This window comes from Python bivittatus, unplaced genomic scaffold, assembly GCF_059951505.1.
Source record: "Python bivittatus isolate LINGU-HERP-01145 unplaced genomic scaffold, Pbiv_v1 ctg000220_np1212, whole genome shotgun sequence".
Lineage (NCBI taxonomy): Eukaryota > Metazoa > Chordata > Lepidosauria > Squamata > Pythonidae > Python > Python bivittatus.
The window spans coordinates 8,900,335-8,921,191 of NW_028277048.1; the positions used below are offsets into that span (position 1 = coordinate 8,900,335).

The 20,857-nt window shown below is 42.0% G+C and overlaps 1 protein-coding gene and 1 long non-coding RNA gene across 4 annotated transcripts in view; one reads left to right on the forward strand and one right to left on the reverse strand.

Annotated features, from left to right (window-relative positions):
• MAGIX (MAGI family member, X-linked) overlaps positions 1-20,857 on the reverse strand; it is a 30,728-nt gene that overhangs the window by 3,644 nt on the left and 6,227 nt on the right. Inside the window, exons 4-10 of one of the 3 annotated variants that reach the window (XM_088137815.1) lie at positions 15,971-16,516; positions 11,143-11,463; positions 5,804-5,953; positions 5,504-5,586; positions 2,969-3,112; positions 913-1,051; positions 195-285 (exon numbers count right to left, since the gene is read on the reverse strand). In XM_088137815.1, coding sequence (XP_087993941.1) covers positions 195-285; positions 913-1,051; positions 2,969-3,112; positions 5,504-5,586; positions 5,804-5,953; positions 11,143-11,463; positions 15,971-16,516 — 1,474 coding nt within the window. Of the gene's footprint in view, positions 1-194; positions 310-912; positions 1,052-2,968; positions 3,113-5,503; positions 5,587-5,803; positions 5,954-11,142; positions 11,464-15,970; positions 16,517-20,857 lie in introns of all 3 variants that reach the window. The other 2 variants (XM_025176828.2, XM_015890954.3) reach the window with 2 other exon arrangements.
• LOC148216254 (uncharacterized) lies at positions 9,487-20,851 on the forward strand. Its single transcript, XR_015795641.1, has 3 exons — positions 9,487-9,720; positions 12,061-12,139; positions 16,568-20,851. It is a non-coding gene; the product is annotated as an uncharacterized LOC148216254 (long non-coding RNA).

Here is a 20,857-nt window from a genome sequence, read left to right on the forward strand (position 1 = left end):
TAAGGACGGATATTAAATGGGGATGGGGGGGATTCAGGGGAGGGTTGGCTTCAACAGGATCATCTTCCCCTACAGAAAGTGATGGGAGCTCCCTTTATTACATGCTATTGTAGATGTGATTCCTGGGGAAATAAAGGAAGAGGTGGAGAGTGGCTGAGTGGTAGAGTTGGTCCCACTGGGGGCTGGGCACCCACCATTTATGTTCGACCCGTCCCACGAGGCAGAAGCAGGGCTCCCCCCGGGGGGAGTTGGTCACGCAGAGAGCCAGGCTGGCCAGCAGCTGCCCTGTGGGGCGGAGACAGATAGAGACTTGGGGAGGTGAGGAAGTGGCAGGAAAATCACAAGGCCAGCACAGATCAGGAAGGTGGGGTGGTGGTAGTGGTATGAAGCCAATCACAGACCAGAAAGGTTAAGATGAAGTTGGCACAGATTAGGTGGGAAGAGGGAATCAGACAGTATCATGTGTGGGTTGGGTTAGTGCATGGAGGGTTGGACATACGAAGGGCAACGGGACAGGAAAGAAAAAAGAAGAGGAGAGAGGGGTGAATATTGAAGACTCAAAACCTGCTTCTGCAAAGGCCCTCCAAAGGAAAGACGCAGCTAAAGAGGCTTTTTGGGGAGAGGCTGATTGCATGATCTCTTGCTCTAGATTATACCTCCTCTCTTGAGTCAGAGAGACTAATGCCCGCTTCTCCCTCTGCTTAGAGCTAGAGTAAGAGTCACCAGAACGTCCTGCCATTCAATAAAGAATGCAGGTTGAAAAAAGGACGTTGTAGGTCAACCCCTAATGGACTGGAACCTATGCCTTGTTCATCTGTTGCATCAGCAGGATATTTAGTGCAAATCAGATGACTTCTATTTTAAAGAGGGAAGGGAAGAGAGCAGGAGGGGCCAGAGGCGGCATGGACGTACCGTAGTCGGGAATGAATCCATTGCCCCTCTTCAGCACCAATCGTATTCGGCTCCCACCACTGCGGATGTGTTCCACCGCCTGGGCATGCGTCATTCCTGTTGTAGACTCCCCATTGATTTCCACCAGCTGGTCGCTTACCTATCAGAGTGTTTTAGCATGAAAAAACCACCATCCCCACAAACAAGTTGTGGGTGTGGGCTAAGTTTTCACAAAGCATTTCTATATATTTTCAAGTTTTTATTCACAAATGATGAGAGCTAGAAAATACAGGCAGTCCTCGTTTAGCGACTGCCTCACTTAGTGACCATTTGCAGTTATGACAATGATGAAGAAATAATTTTGCGATCAGTCCTCACATTTACGACCTTCGCAGGTCTGTAAAGCAAAGGAAAGCTAAGTAAGATTCAGCACAGTTGCGGTTTCACTTAGTGACCACTTTGCTTAACGACCGAGTTGCCAGTCCCAATTGTGGTCGCTAAATGAGGACCACCCGTATATTTTTTTCCTAGGTTGTCAGATTCTGCATTGGATATGAAATTCTTGTATGCATCAAATATCCACAGCTGTATTTACAAAAAGCATAAAGTGTTTTGCTTATGTTAGCTCCAAAATTCTTCAAGGACACGTTGGGAAGGCAAGTATATTACCCTTTTATTTCAGATGGAAACTTGTGGAGTAATGACTTCCTTAAAATTACTTAACAGTAATAGGATAAGATTAGAACTGGGTATGGCTGAGATAAGATTAGAACCTGATTCGCAAATGACATTCTTAAGGTGGAACTTCATATTATACCATTAAATAGATGTTCCATATATGCGAGGACTATCCAGTGGTGTCATAAAACAAGAGAATCTGATCAAGTGCTACCAATCATTTGACAACACTGCAAGGGACTGTTAAGCTATTACTTGTGAAGTTGCTTCCTTTGCTTGTAAGGGCACAGAAGCCAACTCTTGTTTGGATGGTGAATCTTGCGTTAGAAGTTATAATGAGAAGTGAATTGGATAAGTGAAGATTTTATATATATCAGTTTTGTATATACTTGAAGGACTTTTTAGGCATCCAGCAGTGTATATTCCATCTATTAAAAGAAAACTATATTTAAAAAAAAATTAGCTTCAAGGACTTGCAAGCTTTTTATTACTACAGAGTGTCATAGCGATAATCCTCAAAGAGGAAATTCTGGGTCACAATCAGCATCAAAGACAGGAATTCCTATCTTTAATATCCCTTTATGTTTGAAGAGAATTGGGAAATATGCTGGTGTGCAATCGCAGAGCTATATGGACGTCCTAAACTGTTCCAGTGTTTCTATGTGTAGACAGATCTCTTCCATCCTGATGAAGAGCAAACGGGATCTAAAGAAATCGAAGGTCACTTAAATGGGTTGAATATGTGGAGTTCTTGGTGCTCTCTGAGCTTGGTTGTTTGGGTTGGGTGGGTTGAATATGTCTAAAATAGTTGGCCACGTGAAAGGTGTCTTTTGGAGGAAATGGAGGAAAGGAAAATGGGAGGAGGAGGAAGAAAAAGAGAATTATATTGCACGATGCAAGGCAATTTATAGCAGCCTTCCCCAACTTTGCTACCCTCCAGATGTGTGGACTTCAACTCCCAGAATTCTCTGTAATGGCTTGGCTGGCTGGGGAATTCTGGAATTTTTTTTTAAACAAGCGGAGGGCACCAGGTTGGGAAGACTGATGTATAACACCTTGGAATTAGATACTACACACATGGTCCCTTGCCAAGAGACAGCAATGTAGGACTAGAGGGCTGGCTGCTATGTTTGATCCAACGTATGTTCTTGAATGCTAGATTGTACAACAGCTCAGGTTTCAGGTGTGTGTGTAAGAGAAAGTCACTTTCATCTGCAAGTCTCAACAAATCTTATAAGCTTCTTGTTCCAAGCTGACAGGAGCTCTCAACTCTATAGATTTATGCCCCAGAATTCCATGGGGACACAGAGGGTTCCCCATTTAGGGAATGAAACCAACCCACACCTGCCTGGCCTCAGCAACTTTGCATTGGTGCCCATTTCCTGAGAACATCACCTACCTGAATCTTGCCACATTGCTGGGCTGGCCCACCTTCCATGAGAGCTAAGACATAGATGTCCATGTTATATTCGCTTCCGCCCCTTAGGCTGAATCCGAAGCCACTGGGCCCTCGTAGCAGCTCCACAGAATATTGGCCAGCCTCCTGTGGAGCAGAGAGAGATCACAATCCAGAGAAGACTGCTGATCCAATGTCTTTTCTTAACAACAGCAACCACAGAAAAACTGTGTGAATAAAAACATTATTTTAGGGGCCAAACTATCTCCTGCAATGGAAACCATTGAGGTATCCTGCAATCTATGCATTCACAAGAAACACTCAATATAGGTAATGATGCATTTGTCTGTACTCAAGAGATACATGCTCTTGGATCATGGAGGTTCCAACAGTTACATCTTTCTAAAGCTACTACTGTACTGTAAATAGGCTAGGACAGTGTTTCTCAACCTCAGCAACTTTAAGGTGTGTGGACTTCAACTCCCAGAATTCCCCAGCCAGCATAAAGCTGCTGAGGCTGATAAACACAGGGCTAGGATACACCTTACAGGTACTGTACATCATCTGATTATTCCCAGCAGGATTGTGTGTGAACTGAATGTAGTGAAAAATACTGTGTTTGATACACTATAACATGGAAAAGAATTTCACCTGTGACAATAGGATAATATGTTTATTTTATTTGTTGTTTATTTATAAAAACAACCCTGCCTCAATCTTGAAAGATTCTAGATTGGTGGAGGTGCACTGCCAATCATCATTTAATGTTGGAGTCACATGTGAAACAATACTACGGCATCTGAGCTGCACTGCCATTGAGCCCAAATTACTATGAGTTCCCTAACTATGAATAAAATCTGATCTGAACTGCAAGTTAACAACTTTAATACCCTTTATTAAATTACACCCATTTGCTTTTTTGCCTCACGCAATGCAAAAGGAAGACAATATTCAACCAATGTAACAAGGAAGTGGTTGAGCCCTAAAGACACATTCTGGTCCACCGCAAATAAAGGGACAGGTGTTCCTTGCAACTAGCTAGAGACCACAAACACAGTCCAGGGGAATGACCTGTGCTTGATTGATTACGCAGTTTGCAGAGCCATCTCCAACCACTTGCTGCCTGATCAGCAGCAGCCAGACAGCCTTCCTTCTGTCTGTCTGTCTGTCTGTCTCTATGTTGTCTCAGCCTTCCCCAGTTTAATGCTTTCAGGTGGACTGGGAGTACCAAAACTTTCAGGAATTGTGGATTCAAAACATTTGAAGGGAATCAAGTTGGGGAAAGCTGAACCAGGCATTTGGATTTCTCACTTCAAACTGTAATTCATTCCTAGGAACAAAGTGAGTTAGAAAGCCAAGTGGCTCAGACTCAACAGAATGTGTTAAATATGTAACACGGGTTGTTAAAGATTTTTAGCTCAACTAATCGAAAACGTTTACTGTGCTTCCCGCAAATTCTTAGGCTTTACTGAATCTTCAGAAGAAGAAATCTCTGCAGGTATGGTTGAGCAGCATTGAGACCTCTCTTCATGGCCATCCATGGAGGAGGTCAAAAAAGTCAGGATGGTGGGTATGGCTGTGCAGCCAAAGGCCTGCTCCTGTTTATGCAAAAAGGGGCGTGGCTTGGGCCACAAGGATGTGGCTGTTACCTGGACTTTTTTTGACACCCCCTCTTGCAGATCTCGCTGCACCTCACTGTACTTGCTATTCTAATTTTATAATTACCATATAGTATTATTATTTCCTATAACAAGAGGAGCACATGCTCCAACCCCTTGACTGGACCACTCTGCTATTTTTCCTCACACTTATTCTACCATTCCTTTCTGAAGAAACCGTAGGCACCATCCAACTCCCCATCTCCCTCCAGGTGGACTTGTCACTGGTTCTGAATCTCCTGATCGGTTGGCAGATGGGCATCATGTTCTGCCCCTTCTCACAGACTGTGGCAAGTAATGGCAATGGAGGAAGAGGTGTGCCAGTGGCACAAGGAGAGCTAATCCTGAGGTGGAAGGCCAGTGTGGGCAGGACCAGCATGAAGCAGGAAAGGAGGCAAGTCCCAGTATAGCCAGCCTGCAGAAGAACCCTTCCAGGTATCTCTAGCCCAGTCTCATTTCTATTTTCCTCAGAAGAGCCTGGTAGCACCTTTTCTGACTAACATGTTTTATTAAAGGGCATGAGCTTTCATGAGCTGAAGCTCACATCCTCAGATGCCATCTCCTAATTTGTGGGGAAGTTAAAAACATCAGGCTCAGAAGCACTTATATTGGAGAAAGGATATTCTGCAAATGCTAATGAAGTAACTGAGGAAGTGAGCCGCAGTTCATGAAAGCTCATGCCCTTTCATAAAATGTCTTAGTCATAAAAGATGCTACCAGACTCCTCCTGATTTTTGGCCACCAGAGACTAACACAGCTCTCCTCCTACAATTCCTATTTTCCTCTTGTCCTTGGCCACCACTTTAACACGCCAACCTTCCTTTGCCACACCCTCCTAACCCTGCTGGGCTTGGGCCCTCCATTGCTGGACCTTCAATACCTGAGGCTGAGTGAGGGGAGAGCTGGGGCTCCGTGGACATTCCCCCACATCAATATCCGCAGCGTTTAAATCACTGGAAACTCCTGGAAGCAAATGGACAGAATCAGTTTGGGACAGTTTGGGGAAAGTGCTGTCTGCTACTCCATGTTTCCTTTTCTCTTTACTCCACTCCCTCAGCTCCACCAGCACCAATCTACCTCCTCTTCCTCCTTCCTTGGGCCCCTGGCTTCCACTTCCCCATCTGGTGTCCCCTTTCCCCACCACCCAATTCTTCCCCTATTTCTCCCCGAGATCACTCACCGGCCTCCTTGCGATTCCGGACTTTCATGCGGACCCGGTTCCCTGCCTGCCGGAAGACACTCCCAACGTCACTATGGGTCAGCCGGGCTAAGAGACCACTGTCTTCCTGATGAGAGGGGCTCTCTTTCTGATGGGGCAACAGGGAACTGGCTGAGAGGAGAGAGCAGATGGATCAGTAAGTGGGGGTGGCAGTACACACCCATTTTTCCCCCCAAATGTCTATAAGTATTGCATGTTAGTTGGAGTACAATAAAGGGGAAATTAGAAACTAATATTTACCTACAGTGTTTTTAGTAGTTTTTTTTCCTTTTGTATTTTTAAACAACAAATACTGGAGATTTGGGCACTTAGCCCAGAGATTTAAATTCTTACTTACATTGTTAAAACAATTTAATGTACTTAAATACAACTTAATATTTTCTAGGGTTAATTTCTAATCAAAGGTACACTGAGCACTAACTGTACAATCTTGGTAATTCCTTTGTCCATTTATAGATGGACCATTTTTTTCTTTTTTCTTTTTTCATTTTCTTCTTTCTTCTTTTTGTTTTTCTTTTAAAGTGATTAATACATTAAAAAATTTAAAAATAAGTGAGGATGGAAAAAAGCACTGCCAAACCTTTTAAAACAGTCAACCGTTTCGGATCTGGGATACCACTTTAGTCAATCTGATGGTTTTTTTACACATTTGTATAGAGATGCTGCTGCTGCTGCTGCTGTGACCCTACATCAGATGACAATCCAGAGTCCTGACCCATCTCAAAGAACAGACATCTTCCCAAAGTGAGGATCCAGTGAGAACTTTCTCCATGAAACTGTATGGCCCCAGTTTGCTAGACTGGAAGCGTGGAAGGAATTCTCTGAAGAAATTTCTGAGATACAGGAATGTTATCAGATTCTGAAACAAGCAGCTCAGATCTTGCCAGGGGAATCTAAATATGACCTTTCGCCTTTAAGATCTCCCAAAAGAACATAGAAGGTATAATCTGAGGCATCTCTATACGAGCATCATAGTATCCTTCTCCAAGCTACAGCTCCACTGTTTACATTCTCTTTGTCTTCTCTTGAGAAAGACCCTGATAATTATAGAGTATAGGAGCTTAATTGAGCTTTGGACTCTCCCTCCTTTCCCTAGAATCCCCTTACAAAGCCCAAGCCTGTCACTTCCTTCTGCTGCTAAACAATTTTGCAGATAAGCAGTCTCCGCTGGGCCTTGTGATCTCCCCACCCCATGCCTAGGCTTGCTAGATCCAGGATATTGAGAGTCTTCCAGAAAAGGGGCTCCTACTTCTAGTGATGGACAAGCATGCCATCTTTTCCTCTTCCATGTTTTTTATGGATGGGAAAAGAGAGAAGAGCCCATCCATTTCTTCTCCTTTTTCTTCTTCTTCAGGGGTTTCTGATCTCTCAGGTGGAAATTCCATATGTCAATCCTCTCCTCGCTACACAAATATTAAATAACTTAGAGCACAATCTACCAAGATGTTCTCTTGCAAAAACCTTGCTGAAAAGAATGAAGTCAAAATTGTATGTGTACTTTAAATTGCTTTAATTCTCACTCAGGAACCTTCCACCATACCCAGGGGTGTTACCTAGCTAATTTGGTCTGGTTTATGTAAACAAGTGTTAATTTTTTTTTCTTCTCCCTGAGGGGCATCATGCTGCGTCCTGATACTTAGCTTACACCTCAGCTCCAGGCACCCTGAGGCCAGCCTGCAAGAAGTAGCTTGGAGTAAAGCACGCTTTATGAGGTCGCAAAATTGCTTTCAGTCCCCTTCTAATTAAGTGTGGATTCAGGGGTGGGAGGGAGGAATAATTAGAGGAACTTGTCAATGGATGTGCATGATCAAAATTTACAGATTATGTTTTTCTTGCTTTAAATCAGCTTGCACAGACCAAGATGTTCCTCAATCCATCTATTTGGGATCCTGGCCTAATCCCGTGCTGCCCTGTTCCTAGACTCAGATACAATCGCACCAGCATTCTCCACCCTGATGACATCTCCTCTGCTGCCTGGACATCCTGCTCTCCATGGTCAAGAACAAGACTAATGCATGCCACAATTGCTTGCGTACTTTTTTTTTTTTTTACAAAACCTTCCTTCCAAATATATTGAGAACCAAAGCTGCACTTGAAAGGGGAATAAGCATACCTAAAACGCAATTCCTTGTGCTATATAATGAGGGAATCAGCTATTTGCATATTTGTCAAAGTCAATGTCTGCCTGCCCAAACCTGAATATTTAACTTAGCTGGGGCACTAGATGGGAGATTTCCACCACCACATATTGCCACTGAAATTGTGCTGTCTGACAAGCAGATACCCTTAATCTGTATATATTCACTCACTCTCCTTAGCTCATAGTAGCCTCAGAACACCAATGAGATCCTCCAGGGTTGTTTGGACTATGTTCCCATGCACACAGCAGCTACCTGGGTGGTGCTTCCTGTGCCCCATTAGTCTAGAATGCTCCTACGCATTACTGCAAGAAAAGGGAAAAGATTCATGTTTGAATTGAACCTACAATCTATTAAACAAGGTTGGCTTCATGAACAAATGACAAAAAGAAAGACTGCAGTCCACCAGCCTCCAAAGACTCAAGGATTGTTCCAGATGAGGCATTTATTGCTCATTCGTTTTTTTTAAACAAAAGATCTGTATTGTCATGTCCTCCTTTTGCAAAGCCCCCCATTTTTTCTCATTTCCATCATTTTTTCTTTCCAGAGAAAATCTGTTCAGAGGAAAAGATGTAATTGCAGCAGAACGCCTTACTTTGTTTTGATTTTTTGATCACTAAGTCTAAGAGCTCTCCATCTGGATGCTTATCCAGTCTCACCTGGAAAAAAATGGCCCAGGCCTCCAGCACAAATGTCGTCCTTCCTCAGGTGGGTCCCTGAAACACCTACACCTCCCTTTGCCCCCTACAACATGCATCAGGATGAGAAGACGTCAAGCTGTGGAATCTGGTTTGTTGATTCACTTGAATCTCAGACTCTACCGAGCCAAAGGCAGGTGTAAGAAACCCAAAACAAAACACTTGAAGAGGACTTGAGGTGTGTGCATGTGGGGGAGATCAGGTACATAGAATTAAAGCACTTGCATTCTTATTTGTTTTCAGTATCAGCACTAAGGTCACAGTTTTTCTAGGTAAAAATCTGCTCCATGTTTTCTTCTTCGTAGGGTTAAGGTAAACTTGTACCTGTTGCTATTGGTGATATTCATTGTCCAGCGATATTCTCCAAATTGCAATGTACTGTACATTCTTTCTGCTACTCACATACACCAGGTCAGCACCTTCTGATCTTACAATGGATCTTTACTTTCCTAACATCTTCAGTGCACCTCAACTCCCTAACAAGCTGAATTGAAGGATTTCCATGCTAATAATTGTCATTCTGATTACTGATAGTAATCAACCCTACGAGGATTTTTGAACATTATGCAGCTACCTTAAAACTTACATGACCCCCAATTTGATCCTCTCCCTCCTCCTCCAGTCTCAGCCTCGGTAAGCTGGACCCTCTCTGGGGAAAGAGAAACAAATCCTCCCCAAATTACCTCTCTTTCATCCCTTTCTCTCCCCCCCCCCCCAACAAATTAACTACAAACAAAATGGTAGGCAGCGGATATTTACGTTTGAAGTCCTGGATGTGGCGTAGGAAGGTCTGGACTTGTTCAAACATTTTCGGGTAGAGAAGGATGACAAAACAATCAGGGAGGAAGTTAAAACAGGGAGTGGGTCCTCTCTCCTGGCTGTTCCTGCTTTGCTCTCTGTTCTTCTCTGACCCCCTTTCAGGAATTTCTCCCTTTGCCTGATAAACCAAGGACTTTCAGGGGAGGGAACGGAGTGGCTGACGCTTAACCTGTTCAGAACCGGAGGAACAAGTCGCTGTGTGTGTGCAGGCACGCGCGTGTGTGTAAGTGGAGAGCGCCTGGTTATTTTACTCTCACACAGAAACTACAATTAAGGCTTCTAATTCTCTAAACACAAGACAGGGCAAGAGACAGGTGCTTTCTCAAGTGATCAGAAATCAGTCGCGTTTGCTTTCCCATTCCATGCTTATTGGGCCAAAAGACCAAGAAGATTGTCCTCAAAGTTACACCGCCTTCACCCTCGTTTCACTGTTATGCTGGATTGCTTCTTAGCATTCTTTAGTTCTGTCTCCCCACCCTGCCCCCAATACGCACACACGCACAATTTAGACAAATGTACGTTTTACCCCTCCATGAAGAAAGAAAATAGATTCCCCCAACTTAAACACAAAAAGCCATGTATGCTTTTAAATTAACATATTTATTACTGCATATTTTCATGGATTTGAGTCCTGTAGTTATATATGTGCAATCTTTAAGATGTCACATGACTCTGGAGTTTTTGTAGCAACATAGCTATTCCTCTTGAAACTGAACAATGGCTGTAGTACAGAGACACTGAAAGATGTCAGGCTGAGATGCTTTATGTGACAATGATGGGCTGCCTTAGGTTTTTTAAAGGTATTATTTTGATAATGACAAATATGACATGGCATTTTTGATTGCTTTATGCAATGTTGTGATGTTCTACAGAACCATGCGATGGGAGTAAAATATAATAAAACAATTAACATACCAAATTCTGAAGCTAGACCCCTCTTTTACTTAAATACAGAATTTAACAAGATGAAATCTATCACCAGATTATTTTCTCCCACCTGAAGAGAGTCTTTGTATTTTGAAGGCTACTTCCTCCAACCTCTAAATGTGTCTTCAACAACTTTTTTGCCTAAAGCACCATTTCACTGTTCTCTCTTTACTTCTGTTCTCCTCTGAGCCAGCAGTCCCTCCCCCTATATTTTAAGGCAAAAGATTAATCTGGATTCTCACTTATTTGGGGAAAGGGGTGGGTGGGTGTTAAATCATTCTTCTTTGTCTCAGAATGCCAGATATAATCTGATACCTGCAACCCACTAGTGACAAATACATTCAGTGTACAACCAAAGTCTTCACAAGGTTAAATTAGAACTGATGACAACATGTGACCTAATTACTTTTCTTCCTCTGTTCTTTGCTTTTTGTATTACCTGTCCTGATTAAAAGGGTTCCAGATAACCCAGAAACTTGTGTTCTTTTGTAACATCACCTAACGAAAGAATTGTGCAATTGTGTATTTTGGATTTTCTTTAAGGGCCAGCTCATCTGTTTTCATTTCTAAAGCAGTTGTAGCAATGGCAGCAACAAACTACATACAAAGGCATGTTTTGCAAATACATGGAATCTGCTCAAAGTGCATGACTGAGTACCTTTGGAATTTTGGCAGGAAATGGATGCAGACTATTCCCAATATTTTCTATTCTCCTTACCGGCTCTTCCAGCTGCAACTCCATCGGTGGATAGTGCAATGCTATATCCATGCTCTTCTTTAGGACCATCCACACTTATGGGTTCCCCAGCCCCTCCTGCTGGCCGAGGCCTCCTCAGCCTCTGGGAACAACGAGCGGGACACACAAGTACATTTCGAGGTTCAGGACCCACAAAACTGGTCACAGTCAAAGTGTCACCTGGGGGACCTCCCCAAGGATTAGAAATATCCTGAGGACCTCTTTTATTATGAGTGGAGTTGGGCAAGAAAGGTTCTTGTCTAAAAGAGCAGTTTTCCTGAGGATGCCTATGGGAGGGATGACCTGTAAGAACAAGAAGGGCAGAGGGAAAATTTTGTTAGGGGTATCACCAAACTACAGAACCAAGTGACATAACTAGTATTCTCAGCAGAGATTGAAGTATTTGGCCACACCTCAACCTTGGTATACCCATATCTAGTTTTTAGGACTCCTGATTCTTAAAGCCAGTATGGTCTAGTGCTTAAATCACTGGATTGGGACTATGGCAATTCAGGTTCAAATTTCCACTCAATCATGAAGCTCACTGAGTGACTGTGGACAAGCCTGACTTACACCATGGGGTTGATATGAGGATAAAACAGGGGGAGGGGGCATGATGTGTGTCCTCTGAACTCCTGGAGGAAAGGTGGAACACAAACATAGCAAATAATTAAAAGTTTTACCTTGGAGTCAATAATTGATGTGAGTGAGAGAGTAGAGTTATAAATCAATTTGACAGATTTTTGCACATGAAAACCACCACTCTAAATAGTATTTACTAAACTTAGTTTTCATTTTGAAAGAAACAGATGTTTCCATTAAGAGCTGAAATGAATTTGAACCACACAAATCATGACAAAATCTGCTTTCTATCACTGATATTTTGCCTTTCTTCAACAGAGCGTAAGGTGGAATGCATGTGTTCCATCTGCGTGCTGTCTGGGATCCACTTCTGTTCAGCAATGCTGCTGTCTTCTGTGTACGTACTGTATATACTTATTTGTTTTGTTGGATTGATTTTGAATTCTTGTTTTTTGTTGTTGTTGTTGTTATATTGTGACCTGCCCAGAGTCATTTTGACTCTGGCAGTGCCTAACTTGAATAAATTAAAGTGATTATTTACTAGTCCAGATCAGCCTCTGTTACCCAGCAATCTTTTCTCTAGGTCTCAGAGTTAACAGCCAACAGTATCTAGAAGCCAACACAAAATTGGATGCAGTAACATGACTGCATTTTACACATAGCAATTAACATTGACAGCAGGCTGATTCAGCTCATGAAAGTGAACCTATTCCCTTGATGGACTACTTGCAAAATGCAGGCGGGGCGAAGCTTACATGGGGATTTGAAGATTAGATTATAAATGTAATGGGATATGTTTTGACAAAGAATTATTCCTATTTAATGCATTAAAAACTAGCACCTATGACACTCTTACTATTCTCAAGACCAGAGATAGATTGGAAGCTATTTTTCATGCCTTTCTTCTTTTCCTTTACTTTATCTCACGTTTTCTTTTCCTTTTTCTTATAATTTGTATGTTTCATTTTCTTTTTCATTTCTGACTTTTAACCTTGTAATTTTAAAATTTCAATAAAATATTATTAAAAAAAAGAAAAGAAAGTGAACCTATTCTCTCCTGAAGCTTACAAGTTCTCCTGGTTATCCATTAGTGCAGCTGTAAGGAGATGTTCAAAAACATTCAGTCAACTTTAAGATAAACTGCAGCTCGTTGTATTATCCAAGTCTAACCAAATTATGATTATTAACTTTGATTTGAGGAAGCAAGCTAAACATGGCTGTTTTTCATATAGAAAAGTCAGTTTTCAAACAGAATTGTAGGATAAATGACTATTATTGTTAGCCTTTAACTCACTATAACACAGTTTTAGTTAACCATTTTTTTTTTGGCCTTCAAGTCAGTGTTGACTCCTGCTGACTGCCTGAAGTAGTCCCTGCAGTTTTCTTGGCAAGATTTTTGTAAGTGGTTTCCCCTTGCCTGCTTCCTAGGGCTGAGAGAGAATGACTGGCCCAAAGTCGCCAGCTGGCTTCCTGCCCAAAGCAGAATTAATGGTTTCCAGGTTTCCAGCCTGGTGAATTAATCATACCACCAAACTGGCTCTCTAACCACATTTAGGGATCAGATAACATATTGGTTTAGATAGCAGCACCAACATCTGGTTAGTAGCTAGATAGGAGACCACCAGAGAATACCAGGGCTGTAGCTGAAATGGCAGACCAATTCTGCTGTCAAGAAAATTACATGGAAATGCCCCTGAATTCTGCAGAAGTTGAGCTCATCTTGAAGGAGACTTTACTTTTTAATCCCAAATACAAAGAGAAACTTCTGAGGTCCTCCTTGTGATTTCAAAGAAGAAAAGCATGAATATCAGTGGAGTCTACACTTAGCTTTTGAAATGCTGAAAACCATGATTTGGCATTATATTTGAACACTTTTGATACTTAAGTGCTGATATACAAACTCATTTAGTTAACTGTATACTAACATCACTATTTAATCCAGCCTTTCCTAATCTGGTGCCCATCAGATGCAGTACAGGTACTCCTTGCTTAGCGATCACAATTGGGACTGGCAACTTGGTTGTGACATAGTCATTAAGTGGAAAATTATGTGACCATGAGTGACCTTACGAACTTACTTCCCCTTTGGTCGTTAAGCAAAGCAATGCGGTTGCTAAGCAAAAAATCATGTGACTGTGACTTATGATTTTACTTCCACTTTCTGTATTAACTCTGTTGCAAGCCAGTTGCAAAGTACTTAAATGGTGATCAGTGACTGAGGGATGCTGCAACGGTTACAAATGCGAGGACTGGTCGCAAAGTTATTTTTTTTAGCACTGTTGTACCTTCAAATAGCTGCTGCACAAGGCAGTCGGTAAGCGAGGACTACTTGTACAACTACCCAAATTTCCAGGTTGGGGAAGGCTGGCTTAAACAATTAAGAGAATCCCCTTTGAACAGGTGAAACAAAGTCATGCACACATATTCCAAAACAGTCAGACTGTAAAATTCAAATGCTGGTAGATTGTGAAGCATGGAGAAGAATCACAATCAGTATTCAAAATCTGAAATTTCATTTTTTTAAAAATGATACAATTTTTGCACAAAAAGTTTTCATTGCCCTCTATAGTCTTCCCTCAAGAGAGTATTATAGTTGGGGTACTGCCCCATCTTCTTAGCACTCAGAGTACCTTTTTCTCCACTCCAGGAGTACAGTACTATTTATTATGACTTACTTGTGTAATGAAGTGGTGTGAGTGTCACAAGCAAGCTATTTACCTATTTTCAACATTTATACCCCAGTTTTCTAACACACATTCAGAATTCAAGCATTTACAATAAAAAAAAAAAAAAAAGGGCAGCTTTTGGTCAGAAGCTGGATCTGTTGAATATTGTGTGTGAATGAGAGCTGTGTTGGGCAATATAAAAGCTTCTTTGCAAGAACCAAGACAGATGCGGTACTCTTGTTTCAGGGTTTCTTCTGCTATAAAGCACTGCTTACATGATGAGGTTGCTGCATGTAAGCATAAGCAAAACAGTATTATTCTCATGGTGAAATGGGTGTCTGAGCCTTATGGCATAGTGGCTAGCCTAAGATCATTTGAGAGCCAGTTTGGTGTAGTGGTTAAGGCACCAGGCTAGAGACCAGGAGACCGCAAATTCTAGTCACCTTAGGCACAAAGCCATCTTGGACCAGTCATCCTCTCTCAGCCCAAGGAAGAGGACAAGGGCAAACCACTTCTGAAAAACCTTGCCAAGAAAACTGCAGGGACCTGTCCAGATAGTCACCAGGAGTCAACACTGGCTCAAAGGCACAAAAAAAAAAACACCCCAAAAAACATTTAGAGTTGCACCACCTACAAACAGCAACTAGGACTGCCTTTGGACCCCTGAAGGCCAGCCCCATCACTGGGCAAAGTGAAGCAAGCACTTCAGGCAGCAGATGCTGCAGGTGCTTCTGAGTTCTTTGCTCGTTTCCCTTTGGCGGAGGACAAAGCCATGTGGACAGCTTTGAACCTAGACTGCTGTTCTCAGGCGCGGTGGAGGAACGTTGCCAGTGTTGAAGAAAGAGTCAACTGTTTTTGCACATGGGATAGAAGAGGGCATCCTCTCAACCTTGGCCTTAGGCATCCAAGTGTCTTGGGATGGCCTTGCATACATGAATGCTATCTGGTGCCTCCTGATGCAAGAACACAGTGTGAATTACAAGAGAGACGCGTTCTTCAATAACCAGAACCACGCACCCTGGAAACCTTCACTAGGCCTCAGCTCTGCAATGCATATAAATGGAAGTTTTAAGGAATGCGTCTCCCCTTCATGCTTCATTCATTGTAAGAATACTGTTGCATCCATGCTAAGTGTATAGTGTTGCTGCTCTTATGAAAACTGCGGCTAAGGCGAGATTTTAATGCAGGTATGGTTAAGATGAGATTCCAATTGTGACTGAAGTGAGATATGAGGGCATTGTTAATCGTAATAATGGTACCATGCTTACAGCTATTTTGCAAACCGTTTGTATTAGCTTAATTTAATGTAACTTACGTATTCATGTGAATTCCTTGTCTCAGAATTATATAGTGCCTCTTCTCTGGCAGAGAATTTGAACTCTGGTCCTTTGTCACCCCCCAAGCAGTGATCAGAGCTCCCACTCCTGATTGCTTCCAGCTGTCAGGATCAACCTAGGCATAAAGGCAAGCGAAGCAAAATGCCAGCCCAGCCTGGCAGAGCTAAGCAAGTGACTTGGGGAGAAAGCCACATGGCCTGTGTCCCTGGAGCTGATGTCGCTCACCTTTCCTTTCCACCAGAAGGATCACATCTCCTGCTCGCATATGCTCCTGCAACACACTCTCCACTTCTCCAGGGCTCAGATCTCGAACGTCAGCCCCATTCACCTTGGCGATGACATCTCCTTCTTCCAGCAAAGGGCATCGCTGCTGGTCCCAGATCTTCACAACCCGAGCCCCTCGCCTGCCTCCATTGAGAGATCCTACTCCAAACCAGGGCCCAGAAGGGCTGCAGGGCAAGGGCACTGGGGTGAGGCGGCTGCAGGGTGGCCCCCGATGGAGGTGCCGCTCGGCATGTTCCTCTTCGTCGCCCAGACAGGCTTTGGTGCAACAGCGGACGCTGAGTCCACGGGTCCTGCGTGATGGGGCTGGTCCAGCTTCTTGGCCACAAGCTGGGCCTCTGGGAATAATGGGGCTGGGGGGCACAGCACCGTAAGTTGGTGGAGGGCGTCGGGGCAAGAGAGGCTGCCCATCAGAGAGGCAGGAACAAGGTGACTGACGATGGGTATATTGGAGGATACAGTTCCCGTCAACTACTACTACGACATTCACTGCAAGGTGGAAGGAAAACAAAGAGAGCTATCTTTGTCTATGCATGACAGGCAACAACACAGCATCCTTTGGCCTAAGGGAAGGCAACCTGGGTTCCTCCAGCTGTTTGGAACCACAACTCACCCAAGATCTTGCCACGGGACATGCTGCCAAGGGCTTATGGAGTGGACATCTAAATAAGCCGAGGTGAGGGCTGAAGTAAAGTTAAGTATCTCACCCCAATTTTTATGTCAGATACTTTCCAGACAAAATCATTTGTCAAATTGTCAGAGCCAATATGTGGTATTTGTATTTCTGACAACACCTCACTGGTGTTATGTAATAGATTTAATAACTGACATGCAACCATGTTTAGTTGTCTGTAATATTTAATAGCTAATAAGCAATGAGAGTATTTGATGAAGCAAGTAATAGTATTTAAACACTTAATAAGTGACATATCACAGCATTTAGTATTTGAAAGTATTTTTGACAGTGATATATTATGAAATTTCATATAGGTTTATACTATATTATTGATGTATGTCATGGTTAGCTTTAGTAATACAGTACAGGACTGGTTTAAGTGGGGTATACATGTGAAAATAAATAAATAAATAAGCAAATGCTTGCTAAAACACAAGATGCTAAAACAGTTCAAATCCATGGCAAAATGTCCTACTCAACATTCACATCTACATGGGTAAAATAGGAAATGTCAGTGAATTTCAAGTACCCATATCAGCTTGAGCCAAGATCAGTCACTGCTATGGAATGCAAGGCCATAAAATGATTATAAACTAGTCATTCATACATTTAGAAGGATAAATATTCTGGAATCATCTGCTTGAGTTTGAAAAGGATAACCCTATCCACTTCAACTCAGAAATAAACCTCAATGAATTCAGTTGGGCATACTCCCAGGTAAATAACAGGCATAAGATTGCAGCCTATATCTGATATCAGATCTGGATCTGAAAAACTTATTTTGCTCCAACTATCTTAAATCAGTTCCTTCTTTCGCAGGAGTACCAGAGAAGACTGTAATTAAAACTGAGAAGATGGATGGGATGATGTCACAAAGGTGGGACACAAAAATTATGTCTCTCAAGAGTTGTATTCCTTAGGGGCCACATGTTGGCAGTAGGCAGAAATAAATCCAGTCAAGTGGTGGACACACATAAACATCAATAGAACATCCCTTCTTTCTCTCTCTCCTGATCTAACATGTTTTGCTGCCTAAGAAAGAACAGCAAATTCTGCTTGGGTCCTTCAACTATCCACATCAAGGTACAGAACTCTAAGCCAGCCATGTTATTTTAGTGGAGTCCTTGGTACTCTCTGAGCTTGGTTGCTTGCTTGCAGACGTTTCATGACCCAAGTAGGTAACATCATCAGTGCTAGTGAGTGTGGGGTTTGCTCCCTGTTTATATACAGTAGCTTGCCCTCCCAGTGTTGGTGGGGGTGTGGTTTTCTCCTTGGTAGTTCCTTGATTAGGGTATTGTTTTCTGCTTGATTTTTTGTCTGGTGTTAATCCCTGCTTATCTGGGTGTAGGCTGCTGGAGAGGATGTGTTCTGGTCTTTTTGTTTCCTTCTTAGCTTTTTTATTGTCTCTTTTGAATGGTGTGTAAATTTTAGTAAACAAGGCAGAAATTCCTACAGGTACTTTGCCCCATCTCTGGCAGGTAAATATGCATTGACAACAAAAACAACTACTGCAGGTACTTGCTATTTTTTCATGACACTCAAAACCTATTGTTTGAAACCAGGGAGGTTCACAGGGGGATCAATGACCTCAAAATGGCAGTGACTGGGCCATCAAAGCCCTCCCTTTTCATACAAGTTAAAAGAGGCTTTGATCACTGGTCACACTAGTCATTTTGGCATTGCTGACCCTCACCAACAGTGGCCCTTCTTGAAACACTTATCTTGGTCCTCCTATCAGCAGGGGCAGCCCTGCTTTCTAACACTCCCTTTACTCCCTTTCACTCTTTTCCTTCTTCTGCTCCAAGTGAGTTGCTGAGAAGAGATCCTCTTGCTAGAGTTATGAACTGATCATTTTTACTAGGGCTGCCACATCTGGGCTGTCAAAAATGGATCAGAAAGCACTAATTCTTTGCTGCCCTCTAGTTTATTTATTTTTATTTCTTATATCTTGCCTTCATCCATGAGGTCAGTATTGCTTACACAGGAGTCTCTTCTCATCTTAACCCATGAGATAACTTGAGCTGAGTGACTGGCTCAGTAACTAACTCCCCCTTGTCCTACTGTAACACATTAACTTCCCCAGCATGCTGGCTCTAGTGGTCTTCTGGATTTTTGCAGCCCAGATAGGATAGCCCTATTTTTAAAAAACTTCTAAAAATGGGCCAAACGATATATGAAATTAAGCAAATGGCCATATTGCCTGTAGGTCTGGAGCATGACTTTACAGCTACTATTAATTGGTATATCTATGTATATCAATGAACTGTTCCTGGTTAATCCTAAATAACTGTAGATATTTTGTTTTTCAGCAAAGGTTTTCTGGAAAAGGATCTCAGAGAGAAATGAAAAAGACCATTAGTATCTACTTCTCTAGAGGAAGATTTCACATTAAAATGTGTTGGTTATGACTGTCCATTTTTATTCCAAAGGAAATAAAATTCCCAGTTTACTATTTGTTGGAGACTTGCTTGAATATTCCTATATTTCTGCAGAACAAGTTGCAATCCTGGTAGTTAATACTGGGGATACAATACAGTGACAGGACAGAACTAGAACAATAGCCATAGTAGGTATAATTACCCATGTCATCGACAGCAAAACAGTGTCCATTTGTGCAGAAAAGGCAAGAGTGTATTTTGGAACTTACAGTAAAATTAAGCCTTGAACTATGACTGAAGTCTACAAAAGATTTCTTCCAGACTGCATGCCTCCCCCCCCCCCCACATTAGTCACACAGGACCTCACAATGTCTGGAGTGGAAGAAAAATATCAACTTCATTTAAAGGGATTATTTCCCCAGAAAACCAGTTCTTCTCAAGCCTGCCCTAAGGCTTGCATGCATTTACAAAATCGCCACCTAAGAAACTGAAGAAGTAGGGGCAGGGCCAAACGGTGCCTCCCTCTCAAGATTTCTACCCGTCATCCACTTTTACCAAAGCTCCAAGGCAGGTGAAAAGGAAACTTAAATATCTCTTTTTGCAGCATGGACAACACAAGAGGTTTTGGCAGAAGAGTCCTTTTAAAAAAAAACCACTTTATTATTTTTTTAATAAAACAATCAATCTTAAAGACAAAAAAATTAAAAGTACAAACTAAAAATACAAACAAAATCCATCACTATTTTGAAATTTCATAAGGCTTTCACTTTAGCCAGGCCGGATGCACTGCCCTCAGAAGTCCTTTTTGAACTTTTTAAGGGTGCTCCTATGTCCTTCCAGTTATGTCCATGTGGTGATGGTTCAATAGAAACTCTAAGCCACGTGCTACTATGCTGCTCCCTATGTAAGGACTCTAGGCAGACCTTCATTTATCCAATCTTGAAGAAATTTCGGGGCAAGGAGTGGGATTTCTACTTACTGTTACTTCTTTCCAAGAAGGACTCAAAACATCCTCCCAAGTTGCCCAGTTTTGTGCTCCCATCTGTATAATATGTCACACCATTAACTAAGTTTGGGTACTTATTTATTCTTTGCTTTTTTATAATACTAATTTTTTATTTTATTATACATGCTCTTATTTATTTTTAGATCTTATTATACTTACTGTTTTTCTGTTTTATATGTACAGATGTATGTAACAGTTCTACTATTGGATATTTACTGTATCTGGCTTTATACCTGCAATAAACTGATTTGATTTGATTTGAACTAATAAGAGGGAAAAAAGCGGGGGGGAATCTATCTTATATTTTATACTTATCAGTTATCACTGGTTTACCAATGAATTCACTATAATAAGAACAGTATAAAGTATTGTAAAATATCACAGGATCTCTGCCATAGTAAACAAATATTGCTGCATGGCTGAAGATTTCCTTGAGCACTTTGCTTATCCCCTGTCCTATACAAGCCAAAAACACAAGGAAGTGAAAGTGTGGAAATATACTTTCCATAAACAGTTACAGTATAAACACAAACGATTCACAGCTAGTTAGATAATGCTGCAAGGGGCCTTGCTGTTATTCACAAAAGACAGCGGGAAGGACAAATTAAATAGCCCTTTGCCTCCATTTTAGTTGAGTGGGAATTAATCAGAGACATCCTTCAGATTCTGCTCAGTTGAAAATGTGAGTCCCATGTTAGGAACTAATCGCCAAGCAACAGTCCACCCTATGTCTTTTCAGAATCTGCCCTTTTTACACCCCCAAAACTTAC